The sequence below is a fragment of the Silurus aristotelis genome, assembly GCF_946808225.1.
Source record: "Silurus aristotelis genome assembly, chromosome: 11".
Taxonomy (NCBI): domain Eukaryota; kingdom Metazoa; phylum Chordata; class Actinopteri; order Siluriformes; family Siluridae; genus Silurus; species Silurus aristotelis.
The window spans coordinates 23,838,335-23,858,731 of NC_139584.1; the positions used below are offsets into that span (position 1 = coordinate 23,838,335).

Here is a 20,397-nt window from a genome sequence, read left to right on the forward strand (position 1 = left end):
GGGGGCTCATAGAAAAGGACTATATGTTCCTGTTAGTGTTGAGGTTTTCAGACGTGTATTGAGTAACAGGGGGTTGTAAATAATATGCTCCTGTGCTTATTACATTTAGCAAAAAAAAAATCTATCAGCCGTAATTTCGAAGACATTCCACATTAAAGAGTTAGATTGGATTTCAGAGAGACTTTTCTCATATTTTAAAACATGTTGGAGCTGATATCCCGACATTTTCATTCGAGCCCGCGTGTATATAATTGCAGGCATTCGTCTAGAGTCCTTTCCGTCTCCATTTTACCTACATGTAAAGCAATTTCTTTCTCGATGTGCAGCCAGCCAATCACAGTCCCTCTACACACCGACATACAAGATTGACATGTAAGCCACCCAATGAGCCTGAAGCAAAAATGCGACGCAGGATGAAGTGAAAGGTCTCCACCAATCCGATGAAAGTGTGGGATGTGCGCTCAGGAATATCCTCCAGTGCCTTTTCTCATTCCGTCCAGTTCGATCGGCAACGGGAGCGGAGAAAGGAAAGCAGAGAGCCTAAAGGCAGTAGCCCCCACCACCGCCGGCCCAGGTTACCATCTAGCACCGGGAAAGAACACACTAGAGAGCCACCGCCGGCTTTACCAACAAGAAACCACCATGAGCAGCGAGGCCGAAACACAGCAGCAGCCGCCGCAGCCTGCCGCCGATGCGGAGAGCCCATCCAGCCCGGCAGCCGCAGCTACCGCGGGGGATAAGAAGGTCATCGGTGAGTTACCTGCTTCAGTAGAACCAAAGTAGTCTAATGACCAGTATGAGGTATTTTTACACAGTGGATATATATACCGCTCTGTGGTACCTCAGTAGCCGTGTTTTCTCTGTTGGGTATCGGTTTTTTTTTTTTTTCATTTTAGGCGGTTCGCTCTGTGGTAACTGAAAACAAAAATATATATAACGGTACGGTTGTCCAGTACGTTACACAGTTCTGTATCCTTCATGGAATATAGATACGAATAATTTGTTTAGTCAGAGAACCCCTCAGTCCGGACCACGGCTCATCGTAAAATAACACACGCTCTGCTCCTCCATTGGTGTTGCGTGTCAGCGCGCCGCCGCTTCAGGGCTCAGAGGAGGATTAGCCGAGATGCTAGTTTAGCTAAGAGCTAACGCGAGGCCTGCGCGTGCGTGTTCCAGCGCTTGTTTGGCTTTTTTTGTCCCCACCGAAAAACTTGCATTCGAAATTTTACTCAGATCGTAAGTAAAATAGTTACTCGAACAAAATAGAATCCATTTGGGGCGAAATTACGTGATCTGATCTGCCGGTAGGGGACACGGCGGTTGGCTTTAGCCGTGTGCCGAGGCGATCTTGGCCTTGATCATGACCCGCGGTGTGAGTCCTCAAAATACTCGTACTGATGGCCGGTTCTCAGTTTGTTTGCTTGTGAGCAATACGTATGTTTTAATAACCCACCCCCGTTACTTAAATTTCAAATAATTAAATCTCTTCAGAATGAGTGTAGCTACTCTTTGTTTGCAGTAGTTTGTATATGACTAGTCTTCTGGCCTACCTGGACTGTGCGTTCATAGAGCGAAAACCAAACGCTGGTGATTTTAACAGGAACATAGTTCATCTCGGGATTTTAATTGGATTGTCACGAAATAATCACAAATGAACCAGGAGGCCCAAACTGGAAGTGCTGTTGCTGGATGCCTAACTCGCTCTTCCCAAAATGTCCGCCGCGCGGTCGGGATGCAGACATTTCTATTGTCTGAGCGCACACGGCTTTCAGGGGATTCATGGGAACAACACTGAAACGCGCCGCTTTGTCAAAAAAACTTGTCCGTGGCAGCATGAAACGGTTCGTGTAATGTAAACCCGATGTGAAATAGGTCGGATGTTTGCTTATTGACCTCCTGTCCGACCACATGGCTGAGGCTAGCTGCTAGAAGTGCACTAGTTAGCAGCTGAGCGGTGTACGTGCACTCACCTCGTCCCCCCCCCCCCCCCCCCCTAACCCGGGGTATGGGGTTTCACTGGATTTTATTCATGTAAAACTAAACACTTAGCAATAATGTGTGCTGTGATCTAGTAGTTTCCCACGAGGAAATTGGTGGTGTACCACGTGTGGACCTGAGCGTGTCTTCCTGCTTTTTAGTTTCAGCGTGTCACTTCCTTGAAATAAAGAATCGGCGTTGATTCCGTTCAGTGACCCGAAGTGACTCGTAATAGGAGAATTGTTTATCCAGGATGTACCATGTGCTTGAACTCCTTACCGAAATCAGCATCTCATTTTAAACACTCATACGCGACTTATTAGCAGGACGATTTAGGAAATAAAAGACCCTCTGAGCAGCTGGTTATGCAGCCCAACGATTTTAGATCATGGACTATAAACAGCGCGACAGTTGGAAGCTATAAATAGTTTTGGCTTCGAGTTTGGCAATGGTTTAGGCTCCTGGTGCCTTTAGCTGCCTATAGTTCTGGTGTTTGAGATTTCAGTCACTTTTGTTTGTGTATGAAAATTAAGTGTTGCACATGTTTCTAGTTCTTATGTCCTGTTTTTCTTTCCCTTCTAGCAACAAAGGTTCTGGGCACAGTGAAATGGTTCAATGTAAGAAATGGCTATGGTTTCATCAACAGGTAAATTGCTTGAACAACCTCAGAAACTAGATGGTATATATGGGTCAGGGAACATCCTCAATCCTATTAGTTTTTAAATACTTATAAGCAAGCTGCTGATTCGCAGCACTTTTTATTTAGTTTATTTATTCCTGTTTTATGTGTCAATTTCTAATGTTTGTTTTTTGTTGTTGATTCAAAGGAATGACACAAAAGAAGACGTCTTTGTACATCAGGTAATCATTTGCTGTTTGCTGATGGTTGTGTTCATTGTAGTTACATAAATTGGGGGGTGTTCGACAAACGCAATGCAATCAAATTTTTGATGGTTTGTTTTCAGACTGCGATAAAGAAGAATAACCCAAGGAAATACCTTCGCAGTGTAGGGGATGGAGAGACTGTGGAGTTTGATGTGGTTGAAGGAGAAAAGGTGAGCTCTACACATGGACAATCAGCAACACTTCATATGAAAGTCTGTCAGTAGGTTGACTCAGTACATATTTCTCACTGTAATATGGCTGCTGGTTTTTAGAAGTTAAAGAAGTTACAACCTAGTATTAAAACGTTTTGAATCTGTTAGTGAGTCCCCTTTGAAATTGTGTGGTCAATCATTTTTCCCCAATACTGACATTTTAACCACAATCCCGCAGGGTGCCGAAGCAGCCAATGTGACCGGGCCAGGCGGCGTCCCCGTGCAGGGCAGCAAATATGCGGCTGACAGGAACCGATACAGACGCTACCCACGCAGAAGGGGCCCACCACGTGACTATCAGGACAACTACCCAAGTGATGGAGAGGGAGACAAGAGGGAGGCAGGAGACAGCGCTGGCGAAGGCGAGCAGCAGCAGCAGCGCAAACCCTCCTTCCCCGGCAGGAGGCGCTACCCCCCATACTATGTAAGAAGACGCTATGGCCGCAGACCACCCTACACCAATGCTTCATCCAGGGGAGAGATGACAGAGGTATGTGGGCACTTATGTCTACACTTGTTGATGTTTTGATAGATTTATGGTTGGCTTTTTTTTTTTTTTTTTTTTGGGTATTAATCATCCCCCATGTCATGTTTTTTTTAGGGTGGAGAAGGTGACGAGAACCAGGGTGGTCAAGACCAGGGCAATAAACCAGCGAGGCAGAACTACTATAGAGGCTACCGTCCAAGGTTCAGACCAAGGTTGATTAATCGTGTTAGCGTTAGGGTCTGATTGTCTGTCTGGTAATATAAGTGAAGGAACGACATGTAGGAAAGGTGTTCTTTCTAAGGCTTTATTGCTTACAAGGCTTTGTACACACAGGGGCCCACCTCGACCCCGCCCTGCACGGGAAGAGGAAGAGGATAAGGAGAACCAGGGAGAGGGCGGTCAAAATCAGGAGCCCAGACAGCGACGCTACCGCCGCAACTTTAACTACCGCCGCAGACGGCCTCAGACTACCAAACCCCAGGACGGCAAGGACAGCAAAGCAGCCGATGCATCATCCGACAAATCAGCCGCTCCCGAGGCCGAACAGGGCGGGAACGAGTAGACCAACCGCCACCGGCATCACCATCTCGGAACATCCTGCCGGGTTGGTTTTAACCCTTTTCTGCCTTAATCAGAATTTATTCTGTAATATAATCATGCTGTAGCTAAAAAGTGTTTAACCATTGCTGTAAATAAAACCATTGTGTTAGAGAAATAAAAAAAATATCTGAAGAATGAGCTCTAATTGTCTGTGTTTAAAGCAATTATTAAAAACCTGATTCAGATGAATGTAAAGTGGATGGAGGAGGTTTTTTTTTTTTTTAATGCTATAAGGTGACTGTAGTTTATGACTAGACGTTGACACATTTGGGGCATTTCTGTGTACCAGTTGCTTTCAAAATGCGACGTGGGCAAAACGCATTCCTTGTACTGCGATGAGGGTGGTGTTTCTAGTAATAATGACTGTGCATACAAAGGTCATGCTATGTACAGTTCCGTCAGAAGGAAGCGCCACAATCATTCGTTTGATGATAAACTCCCACTCGTTTCATAACGCAAGACGAAATAAGTATTGGTGCAACACTCCCATGTTTAAATATACAGGCACCACAGAAATGATTGATTTTAAATATAAGTAATAAGCAAATGTTTAGTGGACAGGGAACATCTAATATCCAGAAGAGATGGTATTCAGTTCACATTTTTCCCCCCTTATGATCAGACTTTAGCTCATGCTGGCTGGTTAATAATGTGGTGGGGTTGAGAAAGCAAACTGGAGGTTTTGCTCCGAGTTCCCACCAGTTTCTTTGTGATGCATGGATATGGCACAAGTTTAAAACTTTGTAAACGTGTCCTTAATAACACCTGATTAACTTTTCTTCCTTTTCCTTTCAGTTTTGTCAACACGAAGAAACATCCAAGATCTGAGCAATAAAAACCAGATTTGACCTGACGATCGTCTAAGCTTGCAACACGCATTTGACCAGATTACCACCGATTGCCTGCAGAATCTATGCAGCCCTGTTTTTTCTTTTCCATTATTTTTGTGACAGCTAAAAGTTTTGGGGAAACAACAGATGTTTTTCTAAATCGGTCTTAAGTTTTTACACCAAATGGTTTTTAAAACAAAAAAAATAATTTGATATCTGGTCAGTTTGACATTTTTAAATAACTTTTTATGTATCCAAACATGAATTTTAACAAAAGCAAGCTCAAAATAAAAGTCAAACATGAAGTTTCTCACTGGTTTGTTGTGTCTGATTCCACCCTCTGGCAAGTGCATAGAGTTCATTCACACCATTAAAGGCTCACATTTCTACTCTTCAGAGCAACTGCTGCCTCTTTTATAGTAAGTGACAGCAGGTATATTATGCTTTAAACTGAGAGGCATGTGATTTATAGTCCTTGATCAGACGTTGGTCTCTTTCCGCAGTCGCTGCATGCGCAGTATGTTGCACTCGATAGCAATGGGGTCAGTAATCTGTGTAGCACAACTGGCTGGAAACCATCCCTTTTCTCCATCTCTCATCCGGTCCCCATAGCACCAACCTGGAAAAAGGAACAGTTCAGTTACTGCTCAAGAAAATAAGGTGTAGCAGTCTTAAGCATGTTATAGGTCCAGTACAAACCTTGACTCAGTATAGCAAAATAACTTGCACCTACTACCTTGGAATTCTGCTTAAACTAATGTACTGAGAGTTATGTTTAAAAAAAAAAAAAAATTTTTCTTTGAGAAAAGTCTTAAAGTTTTAGATTAAATATTCCTTTCATTGGGAACTATTAAAAAAAAAGTTATTTAGAAAGTGAAAGTCTTATTCTGTTTATAAACTTGAAGCAGGGGTTTGTGTAAGCTGTCTTTACCATCCACTTCTTGTAGGACGATGACAACTTCAGCTTGCTGGAGGCTCAGCTCATCTGGCTCTTTGGGCATGTACGCTTTGGTGGATTCATATTGAAGTGCTGTAAATACACAATAACCATCTATCATTTTACCTCATTTGGTTTCTGCAATTGTAGATATTTAAAGTACAGTAAACATTAACCCCACTTATACAGGGTTTTTATTTCCTGACCTTGAAAATGGCAGACAAATGATTGGAGAACACTGCAGGTTTTACAAAGAATTGAAGCACCATCACTTACCATCTTTGTTAGGAGAAGACTCTCCCTGCTTAAACCAGCGCAGAGCAGTGACCCAGCGAGCTCTTTCCAGCCTGCAAATACAGATGTTTGTACACATACATTCTGAAATCTAGCAAGAAATCATACATGGTGTACAGCAAACTTTACATAATCGATATTGTTTATACAACAAGCAGGAAGGAACGAAGTTAAACCTTTTACAAACGCTAAGGAAAAAGTGCGAAATATTGGACTCTAAAAAAAAAAAAAATTTATTTTTCAAATAATTAATAAAATCTAATATAATCTACAGCTGCGTGTTGTAGGTTTGCAGGTTACATTTATTGAAGAGGGGTAAGAGTATAGATAAACATCTGATCACTTCTGTCAGCAGATGGCGCTATAGATGCGTATTGACTTACTTGCTTTCAGCCAGCAGAGCCATCTGCTCACAGCGCCCCTCGCTGTTGTGTTTCATCGTCAGACGCAGGCAGAGCTTGTCAGCCTGCTCCTCAACTTCCACGTGCTCCAGAGTGGCATAGTCAAACACCACGTAGCTTTCATCACTGCACACACAGATTATAGACCAATCAACAACGTGTCTTGTTGGATAAATTATTACGTGATGTTATTGAGCAACATAATCATTATCTGCATAAGAGCCTTTCATTCACTGGATTGCTTGGTTCCTCTGACTGAGAGAAATAACACGTTTAAGAGCAGGAATGTAAGGTATGGTCTTGTAAACATACTGTCCTGCCCCCTCTGCTGCTAGCTTTGTCTTTTTGTCTGTATGTCTGTCCATCCGTCTATATCTTTCTGCCTGCTTATTTCTGTCTGCCTAGCTCACTGTCCAGGTGTCTGCATTCTTCTTGTTGTCTGACTCCTTTTTTCCTGTCCCTTTCTTTCTTTGTTTTTCAGCATGTTTGCATGCATGTGTCTGTCTTTTCTATTCTTCTCTCTGTCCCCATCTCTCCATCTCACACCAGTCTTCCTCTCGTTATTTCTGACCTCCAGCATGGACTAAAGAAAACAGTTTTGAGCAATTGAACCGTTTATATTTCTATAGTGAAAAATAAACACTGGCCATATCATTTATCTTGCATGTCCCACAACTCAAGCTGTGTCTGTACCATGCATTCCACTGAAGATAATAAATATGGGGAGAACTGCTATGTAACAAACTCCATTAATCACAAGGAAAAAAAAAAAAAAATATGTGGTGATGGAGAAAGCCACGTTCTCCCTGTTTATGAAGGGACAGCTTTATGTAATGTGGTGGGGATGGTGGATGCCGTTCACCTGCCTTTTTTTCCTGGTAACAATGAGTACATCATTGAACAGGAAAAGGTAATAGCTCTTATGGCCGAAGGCTTTCCAGAAGATCCCGTGCTCCTCTGTGTACACGGCCAGCTCGCCTCTCTTCAGCAGCCAGCGAGAGGAGGAGATTAAAGGGAACGGCTATACCAACACATTGGAAGTCTCATTAAGATCATTGCATTTATTAAAAACATAAAGATTTTAATGAAATCTATACTCTCGATTATTAAATCACTCGTTGTCAATGGTTAATAAACTGACAAACTGTATTTCAAAAGCATCAGTACATTGTAGTAATTTACTACAATGCTATAATTGGAGTCAATATTAATAGTAATCTAATAAATATAAAAGGAATTGTATGTGAAATTGTTTCAATATGATTTCAGTGCATGAGGAGAGACCTTTATCTTTCCAAAATCCATCTGTTTCTGGATGGTGTACATCTGTTCGGTGCGCTCCATTCTACGGGCGCCATCATTGCAGCTCTTTACCAGCTAAAGCGCAAACAGACGATTCAATGACTCAAGTGCACTATGCACTCAATGTGGCAGACACACAGACGTTTCTTTTACATTTACAGTACACATGTATTTATGAAGAATTTTCATGTTTCCTCAAAGAACGAGACCACATGCAGTCCGTCTGCCGAAGCAAGCTAAAAAAAACACACCTTACTGATGGACTTCAGTGCCCAGCGAGCTGCGTAGTATTCAGTCGTCAGCTTTGTTGTCTTCTGACAAATGGTCTGCAGGAATGTAGAGAGAAAAAATTTACTTCAGCCCCGTTCGGATATAATATGACGTGTGCAGTCAGTATTTATATTTTGGGGTTTATTAGATAAACAGTGGGTTTGTGTGCGTGTTTCTCACATCCACCAGCAGGGGCAGACGGGTGACTCTCTGCATGGGCAGAATGAGGAAGGAGATCATAGGCAATGCTCCACATTCTGGACTGCTTTCAATTTGTTTCAGCACCTCCTTAAAGGCAGTATTAAATGCACTGAAACACAAACACACAGCATGGAGTCTCAGCACATCAGCTACCTCCCACCTTATATCAACACCTGTTACTAGTTTTCTTAGCTGTGAATTTTTTTTCTGATGAAAGAAAAAAAAAAATCAACTTAAATATACAATATAAGAAGTGAAGTTATGAATCAAGATCCTTTAAAACAAAATCCTTTCAAACAACATTCTAAAGATTAACCACGAGTTTAAGATTAACAAGTTGTTATCTGCCCTATCTTATTTTAAAGTGTGTGCTTACAGTAGTTTCTGCAGCGTCCTCTGCTGGAACGTCTCGTTGGAGCAATACACAATGTATGGCTCAAAGCGATTTGTTGCGTGGTCCTGGACTATGTCGCTGATGTCCTTAACGACAGGATGAACTTGATGGCGCCTTTCAAGAGCTTCGAAAAATCTAGTAAAAAAAGAAATAAAAATAACAGCTAAGCAAGGAGACATTAAATACGTTTTAAATGCCAACTAAAGCACACGTGTTAAAATAATTAAGTATTCTGGCTAGTGTGCTATATTGCTGAAAAATCTTGTACTGCGTGTACAGTGTACTTAAGGTTTCCTCTTTCATTTTTCCCGCCCATTTGACAATCACCAGGCTTTAAAAAAAATAAATAAATAGAAACGAAGAGTCCCTCCCCATGACCCTATACAGCTTAATCTGGAATACCTTGCTATGTTGCTAAAGGCATACCTAACCAGATATGCATAATTTAAGATGTACCAGTGCCATATCTAAGGTTCCATCTATCCACGGGATAGCATGATAGTATTTTGGTCAATAAAGTCTAGGTCAGATTTCTCTGAAACCGTGAAGACCCTCATTCCGAGAAACCTGTTTCCTACAGTAGACAGGCTGCAAAACCAGTTTCACAAGCGTGTCTCACAAGCGTGTCTCAACACATCTTCTCTTCAGGAGAACGTTGCAAATGGCATAATAAAAGAAGTTAAAAAGACAGGAGCGGCACACTGGAAAGCTTGTGAAGAAAAACGGTTTTACCCACAGCATTGTGACAGTGTTTGGATTTCTTCCCACACCAATTTCCACATCTGATCGAAGCAGAGATCTCTGGAGTCTTTCAGTGAACTCTAATCAAGTTGAGCTAGATTACCAGCTTAAGTCGTCTTAAATTACAGGTAGTAACTGACGTACGATGGAGATGTGACCCGATGACCCCATCGTGTCAAGACATGGAATTACCTACCCAGGAGTCTTAAAGAGTGCTGATCAGTATGGGGTAGTTTACCTAATTTGTTTACGATCTAACAAATTACAGTACATAATTTATCAAAACAGAGCAATTTATAGTACCATAATGAATACATTTTACAGTATATATGTATGTGGCAGCGGGAACGGGTTCACAAGTGAAGGGCAGAACATATGCAAAAACTAAATATTTTTTTTATTTTGCCGAATCGTTATAGTCATTGTAAGATCGAAAAATCATAAGTTGAACCACTAACTGTAACTATCTGTATTTACATATTATTTATATGATGATGCTCTGTTCGGAAAAATGGCACACAAGAGCCTGTAAATGTTACTCTGCACCCTGACACTGCATCAGCAGTGTTTTAAATAGAGGAGGTTGATTGGCTTCATGTCGCACAGCAAAATCATGCATTATCCTTCCCAGTTGTTGGTGGGAATTGGCAAAGATTATATTTGAGAGGAGAAAAAAACGTGGGTAAATGCCAAGGGGTGAAAATGTCATGTTATTGAGAGAGGTCAAAGGAGAATGGTCACAGAATGTTTCAAGCTGACAGGAAAACCACAGTAACCATTTTTTGCAACAGTGGTCACTGGGCATAGCATAAAAATTATTTTATTAGATAGGCAGAAGATAGAGGAGTTCCACTCCTGTCAGCCAAGAACAGGAATCAGAGAACACAGTGAATGTGTTCTTTCTGTGTAAACTCTAGAGATGGTTGCATTTGAAAGACTTAAGAGATCTGTGGTTTCTAAAAAGTCACGGAGACCATGATAGAGACCATTCTTGCGTTTTATGTAAGCAACCGAAACACCCGTATCTGCATTATGTGCTGCACTGTGCTGTTGCCGTTTAAATGATCCGAATGGTTAATTCTGATTATACCTAAAAAAAAATGAACGGTGTTTGTGCTCTGTATGAGTCAGAAATTATGGATAATACAGTCCCTGAAAATGTGCAAAAACATGTTTGACGGTGACAAAAAACAACAACACATTGGTGAAATGTGGAAATTATGTTGTATTTCCAATGTTGTACCGCTTGCTGACATCGTAGACTGTGGAGATGTTAGAGAAGAGGTGATGGTGTTCAGTTGTGGTCATGGTCTTCCTCAAAGCCTCATTGCATTTGAAATGGCGCACCAGGATATCCAAGCTGTGCAGGTAGGAGTATTCAGACGTCATAATCTCGAAAATGACCTGCACAATAGCAAAGAAACAGTTGGGTTGGAAATACTTTGACAAAAATTAGCACAACTGCACTTTGTGGGCAGACAGTAATACTGAATTTAATATGTTTTATTCAATTCTAGATTTTAAAAGAAGTATTTAAAAAACAAACACTGGTTGTCTGAAGTCCATGTGCTATACTGGACTCTGAATTGCTGTATGTATGTAAAAGTCTGTGTGTCTATATTTAGAAGACATTGTAGGTCTGAATCTCTTCTTTGGAATATTTAAATATGAAATTTATATTTTTGTAGGATCAAACCATCACTCCACAACCCTTAATGGTGTCCCTGATAAGATAAAAATATGCAAAGTTTGAATGTATGGAGCAGAGTCAAAATCAAGTCTTATGTTACATATACGGTATATTCCTGTATTTGGTCTTCATATCCTATTTGGCCTTCAAAGCAAACCACAGGTGTACAAAATCCGAAAACACTACAAGCACCTGACTTCATACAATAACGTTGTGTGACGGGAAACATTTAAGAATAGGATAACAGGGTGTGGTCATGCTGCGAGTACAAAGGTGGACCTTGATATTTACACAGCAGTGAGACTCGACTCAGAAAATTTTATTTGCCACAAACAGTGCAAACACTCCCTGCTATTCCATCAGTGCAATAACTATGAACATGACAGTGTTTTGCTGGGAAATTTTACTTGGAAAAACATAGCAATGGAAAAACGGTCAAAATCCTGGTTAAAATAAGACACTAGTTTGTGTTTGCTCATAAAAAATACCCAGCGTTTAACCTCTGGTATAATATGGTAGTATAGCTAAATGCAAATGAAAATAATTTTAATCTCATTAGGTTGCACTTGAAGAGCTTTTCTATTCAAGGTCAAAAAATGGCCACCTTTTGCTTCCTGTGCATTGCAAAATGCCCTAAAAAGCAAAACAAAAAGCTGCACCTGGAATGAGGGCAGGCTGGTCATGTGCTTGTGAAGCTGGGTAATGCAGGACAGAATCATTCCTGTGTCCCAACAAGAGAAGCTAAAAGCCTGCTCGATTACATTTTGCTTGAATCTATTGCTAGGTTTGCATTGTTTCCATGTCCGATCTTTTTTTCAAACCACATGTCTTTAACGCTGCAATAATAATATATATTTAGAAGACAACAGCTTAGTGTCAGCAAGGACTTTGGTTGAATAAAAATGTTGTAAAAGGCCTATTCTTGTGATAATTATAATTTCTATACAGAAAAAGTCTGGATATTATTTAAAATAAGAAAACTTTTTAAACCATTTACCTCTTGACGTTTACGCTCCTCAGGTGTAATGGTCTCCAGAATACCCATCTCTTTTACCTGGCAGTTTTACATGATACAAAGGAACATAAGAACGGTCAAATTCTTTAGAAAACAATACGTTATGCACCAATAGTCAGATCAGATACGGCAAAACTGTTGAATATATATTTCATGGTTGTTAAACTACCGTCAGGTTTCAATTTACTGCTCAAGAGCTACAGAGGAAAAAATAGCTTCTAGATTAGAAAGTTTAAGAACTACTGTGAAAAACTGCAAAGCGTATAATAGCTGATGATATGAACACTGAAAAGTCTTTAGACAACCCCATGTAGCATAGGTCTATGGCCTTTTAAATACTTCTTTCACTCAATCACTCTTGGCATTCCTGCTTCCGTCTTCTCTTTACCTGAGGAAGTTGACTCCAGGTCATGTACGCTGCCTTGTAGGTTTTCACAACAATGCCCTGGTCCTCCTCTGGCATCTGGCTGAAGTCATCATCATCAGGCCCCAGGTGGTTGGACTGGAGACCCCTTTCCTTAATCTCCTGGTATAACCGTGGATCTGTGTCAAAACAACATATATAATATATAGTGGTACAAATGTTTAGCTCCAGGTTCAAAGATGGAAGAACATGTATCTCACACATTGCTCTACCTTTAGAAGAGACATATTTGGTAGTTAACGGCACACTGCATACTGAATGAACAGCAGAATGCAACCAATGCCGAAATTACAACCACAACTGTTTAGTCTCATACCATCTTTAAAGGATCCACTATTCTTCTGGTTCCTCTTTCTGCCGAGGGTTCTCTATGAGAAAGACAGAGAGAGAAACAGGGTGAAATGTGACCTTATCCCTGCGGAATGCAAGAAGCTTCTTCGTGCAACAACTCACAAGAGACTACAATAACGTCTACCATATGTGTGCATGACCAGCCGTAAAATACATTTAAAACAGGGATGCAAAACAAATACTTATTGTATCTTATATGGCAATCAAAATGCATTTCAGTCAACAGCTGAGCTGCTGCAACAAAATCAAGCATTCTTTGCTTTAAGACAGCCAATCACAGAGCACTCAGCCAGATCATAAAGTTTCCACAACACACTAATTACTCCCGTGTGTTTCAGTGAATCGCTCTGTCTATTTTGAAGGATGACTGGATTCAAAAATTAAACTTGGGGGGGGAAGAAAAAAAAAAAAAAAAAAAAAATTTAAAAAAAAAAAAAATCTACCATCAGGATAATCCAAAAGCATCTAGAATATTATGAAATGTGTGTCCATTTCCATGAGTAGTGTTCATACTGCTAAAATTAAGATAAACCGTTGAGACGTCATTATTTTAAAAATGAACCGGTGGACATTTAAAAACAATTGGAAATGTATTTATAGAAATAAACAACCACTTTAATGCAATCATATATATATATATACATACACACACACACACACACACACACCATCAACTGTATCAACTATACAGACTCCTGCTTTCACCTATAGGCATTAGGTCATACTCAAGACTATATTAAAACCTGCTACCAATATTTACACAGGGAAGGTTATTTTGAGAAATGCTTTGCATGAATCATTGAGATGATAAATTAACTGCATGTAGCTTCAAGCTTTTAAAACTGCCTTTTTTTAAATAATCTAGACAATACCTTCAAACAAGCACTTGCCTTCAGGCCTGCAAAAACTCAAAGATGACAAAATATGGAATAATTTTCTGTCAAACGTAAGAGAAAAAGCAAAAACCTAAAGAAATTGAAAAATGTACTAAAGGAAAACGGCCACAATGATTGTTTATAGATAATAGGGTGGCAAGCAATGTTTTTTTTTTATTTATTTTTTTATAAAAATCTAATAGGTCCTTGCAAAAAGGTCCTTGTTTACATTAAAAATGTTTTTCTGGGAATGGGAATATCTTAATATAGCAGTATGCTCTGATATTGCACAATTAGAAAAACAAAAAAATGAGGCGGTCAAACTGTGAGTAATTGAGACACACACCTGGTTTAGTGCTTTAGTTATGTATGTAGTTTTTTTCCCCTTTCTTTCTAAATAAAACGCATACACTTTTGGTATTAAAACTTCACACATCTATGTACACATCACGCAATTTTGAATACAACCTAAGGTGTTTAAAAACATTGTGAGAAAACCAGAAGCTCACTTTGCGTCCAGGACTGGGCACTGTTTTCGAGCTGGGTGTTTTCTCCTTCTCCTCTATAACAGGCTGCAGCAGGTCCTGTTTCCAAGTCAAATCTTGATCAAGACTAGTGACCGCAGCTCTGTATGACTTATTTCTGCGGTTCCTTTGCAAGCCACCATCGTCACTGTCATAGTCCTCCCAGGAGATTTCAGGATTATGAGAGAAACGCTGTATGTTTTTTTGGGCCTCTTTGACCACAGGCAGCGTGACCACCGTGGTATGGTGGCGGTTCTTTGGTCGACTAGTGACAGCCAGGTTTTTGGGGATGAGCTGCTGTGTTCCAAGCCTTCGAGCTGCTTCACTCTTGGTGCTCAGGATTATATCAGTCCGTGAAGGCTGCACAGGTAGAGTGATGTCTGTGTTTGAGGATGAAGTATCAGCCTGGGAATCCAGATGAAGCTCGGAGAGCATGTTGTCCAACATGATAGGAGACTTGTCCCCTGTGGATGTTTGGGATTGTTGGTGTGACATGATGGACCTGTTTTCCCTTTACTTTGTAACTGAAATGTTGCAGTTTCTGGCGCAATGTCACATTGGCCCGGTGCTTTCAGAGGACCACTGTCATAACCTGTATATGTAAAAGAAACAAGCAGGGTGGGATTGATCAGACTTATAATTGGAAACTCACTCAAACCTGTTTAGAAGCAGGTTCTACTTATTGTTTCACTCATCTGTATTTGTTAAAACGATCGTAATTAGCTTAACAATAGATAAAGATGATAAACATCATTGAAAACAAAACAGAAACTTCCACTGTCACACAAATTCCCCAAAACGTAAAGCTCTTGAAGTCTGAAGCAAAGTTTCCATGCTGTTTTGAATACAATTTCTTGGCTTTTTTAAAACAAGACAGTCAAATAAACGACTTATAGAAATGGTTCGATTGAGACTCCAACTTCGAATTAGTTAAGAAACCAAATTACAAGCACAAAATAAATCTACCAAATAAAAAAAAAAGTTAGGTGAGAGTAGGCTGAATATGTATTCAATGTAAGACAAATGCAACACAACCTGTGCACTCAATATACATAATTTTTATGTCCACCTATCAGCCATAACATTATGACCACCCGCCTAATATTGTGTTAGTCCCCCTTTTGCTGACAAAACTGTTCTGACCCATTTGAGCTCCGGGAGCTCGTCTGTTGGATCGGACCACACGGACCAGCCTTCGCTTCCCACGTGCATCCATGAGCCTCGGCCACCCAGGACCCTGTCACCGGGTCACCAATGTTCCTTCTTTGGAGCACTTTTGATAGATTCTGACCACTGCAGACCAGGAACAGCCCACATGAGCTGCAATTTTGGAGATGCTCTGACCCAGTCATCTAGACATCCGAATTGGCCCTTGTTGAACTCTCAAATCCGTATGCTTGCCCATTTTTCCTGCTTCTAACACATCAACTTTCAGGACAAAATGTTAACTTGCTGCCTAATAAAATCCCACCCACTAACAGGTGCCATGATGAAGAGATAATCAATGTTACTCAATCACCAGTCATAATGTTATGCCTGATCGGTGCATAATGAAACTGACTTATTAAACAGCATGTTTGTTCCTGATGTGGACAGATTTAGCCAGAATTCCCTGCTTCCCTCTTGATATCAACCCTGCATATCGGTCATGTGTAGTTGTTGGTAAATGATATTATGCCTTTATCGGTTATATTGTCTGTTTTTCTGGCAGTGCATGAGTCATTGCGATTATTTAGACGATTTGTTTTCATACTCGTGGTGCTCTGTAACAAAATACACGCCCCAAATAAACTAGATATTAACTTTTGTCCTGATTAGAAAATGCATGTATATGTATATAGTGCATGTATATGTATATAGTGCATGTATATGTATATAGTGCATGTATATGTATATAGTGCATGTATATGTATATAGTGCATGTATATGTATATAGTGCATGTATGGACGCGTTGTCCAATTCATCAACGCGCAAGCGCACAAAACACTGACCCTAATCAGTGCAGTGCTGTTATTTATTACAGGCTTTAAACACTAACCAGTCGTGTGTGTGTGTGTATATAAGAAAAACCCGTACAAACAGAAATATCGGTTTTCGGTAGCAGGACTTAATCCTATTTAAAGTAAAACATAAAACAAACTAAAGTTATAACGAATGATAAAACCACAGAGGTATTTTTCCCCCCTTGCAGTTTAAAGGTTAACACCAAACTTTTTCCTCAGGTAGAGAGACGCCTTCAACACAAACCAAATCCACAAATATCCTCAGCATTTTAAAGATTTTGGGGAAAAGTTGTTTCTCATGTTATGCCATAAGTTGACAATTATAAAGCAAAAAGAATAATAACTTACCTATATAATGGAACACTGGGACACGCTCAACCGCCGAGTAAACCGCGAACTTTCCGGATATACGAATACAGGTGTGAAAGCCCCGCCCACAACTCCTCTCTTGAGTACAAGAGGTTTCTCATAAGCGTATCTTAAGTGAACTAAGTAAAAGACCGACTTTATATTTATTAATCTGGTTTAAAACGCCGCTATATAAATGCGTTTCCAAACCCTAGGACATTGGTTTTTTTATTCGCTCCAAAATTTCAGAAGGTCATTTGTTTAATTGTCACCACATTTTATGGCTGGTTAATTGTAATAAGTATTATACCGCCATCTGCTGGTTCAACTCGGGCATTTCAAACCCTTCTATATATCCTTGCTGTAAATGCAAGACTTTGCACCTTTGCTTATTAATCTAATCAGAAAAAATTATATTAATTTCTTGAAAAATAAATCCATGTTAATTCATTTATTCATCATCAGTAAATACTTTTTCTATAAATGGGTCACAATGGAGCTGGAACCTATTGCAGGAACGCTGGGTCTGTCAAAGAAGTCCATGAACAAATACAAAGCCAGCACGCAGAGAAAAGTCCATGTTTCTGAGAGGTGGAAGGAACTCCATATGAACACAGGAAGAACATATACAAATTTACCTAAACTCAGGATTCAATCATATATAGGAAGGCATTTCAGAGCAGTTTTTTTATTTATTCAGAGCCAGCCCTATGAACTCCAAGAAATATTTTTTTTTTTAATTTTGCTACATTTTGCCTGTCTGACAAAGGATGGTGTACAATAATAAATCAATGCAAGCAAAGAATGGTGAAGAAAATCTGGACCTCCATGCTGCAACAAGAGGGCAGCAGCGTTTTTGTCCTTAGTAGAACTATGTACATTATTCATAAAAAGAAAATCTTCGAATGGCAATTGCGTTTGTGTGTAGCTTTGTTTTTTAAACATCAATATGGCATCAAATAAAGTTAAACCAAATATTGCATGCATTGCACATCTTTGCATTAGAATGACAATATATATCTTTTTTTTACACTTGCAAAAAAAATGTACACTAAAAATACATCACGTTAAACTATCACACATTTTATGACACAGAACAGACACCACATATATACACAGACATTCAGAAAGACACGTCCGGCACTTTTTTCGGGGTCCAGGTACCCAATGTGTAGAAGAGGTGGTCAACTACATTGAGTAGAAGTAGTGAGGAAAAAAAAAAGTGTGCTGGTAAAAACGGATGTTCAGTTCACCCTCATTATAATGATCCATTTCAGTCACAAAACTAAAAATGAATTTACAATAGTAACAAAAAAACTTATTTATTTTATCTGCCCATGTGTCCAAACAAGTAACCACAAATATTCTTTCCCTACAGTAAACTCTGTGTTTTGGTAAACCTTTCTAGAGGACATGCATTCTTTTTGGACATAGTCTTATGGTTATGGCTATTGTTATAGACAGGTGTAGTCAATTTCACATTTTCCTAACTGTGTAAAATGCAAACAAATATAATGTAATATAGTAATTAAGAGTCCTATTAATGAATGGGTTGATTTCTGACTACATAAACTAAAATACATGGACAAAAGTCCAGGTCACTTAATGTATCTTTTCCTCATAAGCCAAAAATAGTTGTTAAGTCAGACTTTAAGGATTATTGCAGTGCACTTATATGTAGTTCGATGTCAGTATAGTATTTTTAGTATGCTGTATTCAAATGTCCTTTAGAATATTGCTGGGTTAAAAAAACATTTTGTACAGAATAATTAATTTTATAACTCTTTCTGGACATAAAAATACTTTGAAGATTTTGAAATGTCGAAATGTATAGAAATGAGCTGCAGTGATATGATGTAAGTATTTGTAATAATATAGCTGGCATGCTGACATTTTGTGTTTTTGGTTTTTTTGTTGTTGTTTTTTTTATATATTTCCCTACAGGCCACTACTGAATTAAAGGCTTTTACAATCACACATAATTCTTATTTCACTGTACTATGGATTCGTTAACAGTCCTGAACAGCACAAATCTGCAGCTGGCTGAATTCATCCAGCCTTGCAGTATGTGGAAAAGAGTTGGTGGATTGTAGATAATATGTTGTCCTACAGATGGTGGAAGGAGACATGAGAGATGGGAACAAACTACTGTTTGGCTATGTCGCCTTTCTTTAAGATGACCTGCCGCTGCCATGGTGCCAGCTTGGTTTCATCATAGCCTAATGTGCGCAGCCGTTCTAGCTCCATCTTCTCTTCATTCTCCTTTTCTATCTTTGCACGCTCTTCTTCTTTCCTGCCAAGCCAAAAGAAATCACAGTGACATGAAAGTCATCACACATAAAAAAGACAAAAATAGTAATGACAATACATTTATATATACAGGAATCCCATACAGTGAGAATGAATGCCATTACTAAAGCAAGAAGCCCAATGAACACAATTCAACAAGTCTCCTTTTACTGCAGCTACAGTTGCACCACTTACATCATCTATAGCAGAAGCATCAAGGGTAACCTATTGAAATGTCTAAAGTACAATCCAAACCAGGTTTTCAGTTACTTTTAGTGCCTTTTTCTTTTTTTTCCCCCATGCATTATGGTTTTCATGGGGGATTTGAAATTCACCAAGGCCAAAGCTCACCAAGCAGGAGCCCAAAGAACGAGAAGAAGAGTGCACACAGAAGGGCGAGCGTAAGAGATAGACGAGGAAAAGAATTACAGACTTATTACAGACATCTAACGACACTTCTACAAACTGTGTTTTTGTGGAAACTTTGTTTTTTGGGGTTCTTTTTAATAAACATGGTCTCGGATCTTTTCAGCAGCACTACTTAAGCCTTCTGTACTGTGCTGTCTAGCCCTGTTTGATCGTTATGGCAGAATACATGGTCTGATAAATGTTTTAAACTGATTTGCCTTTTATTATTATTATTATTATTATTATTATTAGTAGTAGTAGTAGTAGTATTTAATAGATGCCATAATACCCTTCTCTTGATCATGTAACTCGCAAACTGTACAGCAAAGGAAACGCAGAAGTATAAATGGTTCTTGAAAAAGCTTAACAACAGTTTTAAACTGTTTTGGCTGACCTTTTCTAACAATGTCCAGCTTTTGTCTTGTAAATGGTCTTGTAAGCATATCTTACCAGCTATTAAGTGTACTTGGAAATATTTTACTTTGTGCATTATGGTATAGTTGCAGTTTGCTGCTCTGACTTATGCGACTTCTGTTCATCCAAACAAAGGATTTGAAAATGCCAATGCTATTGTACACCTGCTAGATAGACCCAGTGTCACCAACTCAAAATCTAATCGGTTAAAGCAACAGCTTCGTTGTCATGCATTTGTAACTTCAGGCAGCAACTCTGTTGCTCCCAGTGAACCACTCACCATAATAGACACTGTTATTACTGTTTAACTGCAATAATAAAATAAACAAAGTATTTTCAACAAGTGTAATGTGCAATAACACTAATTTTAAAACCGTGCAATATTACCTGTGTGCAATATGTCTGTTAGCGTAACTACTTACTCGTGGTCTCTTTTTTCTTCTTTGTATTTATACATTGTGTTGTGTATATACTGTATACTATATTATGTCTCTATTCTTTTATATATTTGCATTTCTTTTTCT

General features: G+C 39.4%; 3 protein-coding genes across 4 annotated transcripts in view; 1 reads left to right on the forward strand and 2 right to left on the reverse strand.

Moving 5' to 3' along the window:
* Window positions 1-422: 422 nt before the first annotated feature.
* Window positions 423-5,301, forward strand: ybx1 (Y box binding protein 1). The gene is given in 9 exon segments (XM_083554703.1): window positions 423-592; window positions 594-751; window positions 2,560-2,623; window positions 2,805-2,838; window positions 2,943-3,032; window positions 3,253-3,564; window positions 3,676-3,773; window positions 3,895-4,165; window positions 4,957-5,301. Coding segments are annotated over 8 exon segments (1,137 nt in total). The 5' UTR covers window positions 423-440; the 3' UTR covers window positions 4,124-4,165; window positions 4,957-5,301.
* Window positions 5,216-16,898, reverse strand: arhgef16 (Rho guanine nucleotide exchange factor (GEF) 16). The gene is made up of 15 exons (XM_083554706.1): window positions 16,763-16,898; window positions 14,396-15,002; window positions 12,977-13,028; window positions 12,625-12,779; window positions 12,219-12,275; window positions 10,775-10,935; window positions 8,773-8,925; window positions 8,376-8,505; window positions 8,177-8,251; window positions 7,908-8,000; window positions 7,490-7,644; window positions 6,606-6,749; window positions 6,205-6,275; window positions 5,923-6,021; window positions 5,216-5,610 (listed from the first exon to the last, which is right to left on the reverse strand). The coding sequence occupies exons 2-15, from the start codon at window positions 14,903-14,905 to the stop codon at window positions 5,471-5,473; spliced, it is 1,995 nt and encodes a 664-aa protein (XP_083410832.1). The 5' UTR covers window positions 14,906-15,002; window positions 16,763-16,898; the 3' UTR covers window positions 5,216-5,470.
* A 1,872-nt stretch (window positions 16,899-18,770) lies between these two features.
* Window positions 18,771-20,397, reverse strand: part of espn (espin) — a 45,855-nt gene continuing 44,228 nt past the window's right edge. For both annotated transcript variants that reach the window (XM_083554656.1, XM_083554655.1), the window contains exon 14: window positions 18,771-19,055. In XM_083554656.1, the coding sequence (XP_083410782.1) occupies window positions 18,908-19,055 (148 nt within the window). In that variant the 3' untranslated portion in view covers window positions 18,771-18,907. The remainder of the gene's footprint in view (window positions 19,056-20,397) is intronic.

Excerpts from the sequence above, each read along its gene's own strand:
- arhgef16 (XM_083554706.1), bottom strand. The coding sequence starts at position 14,905 with ATGTCACACCAACAATCCCAAACATCCACAGGGGACAAGTCTCCTATC. Across the intron at positions 12,276-12,624 it reads CCTGGAGTCAACTTCCTCAG|GTAAAAGAGATGGGTATTCT; the intron begins GTAAAGAGAAGA and ends TAAAACTGCCAG. Across the intron at positions 8,506-8,772 it reads AGGACGCTGCAGAAACTACT|TGCATTTAATACTGCCTTTA; the intron begins GTAAGCACACAC and ends TTTGTGTTTCAG.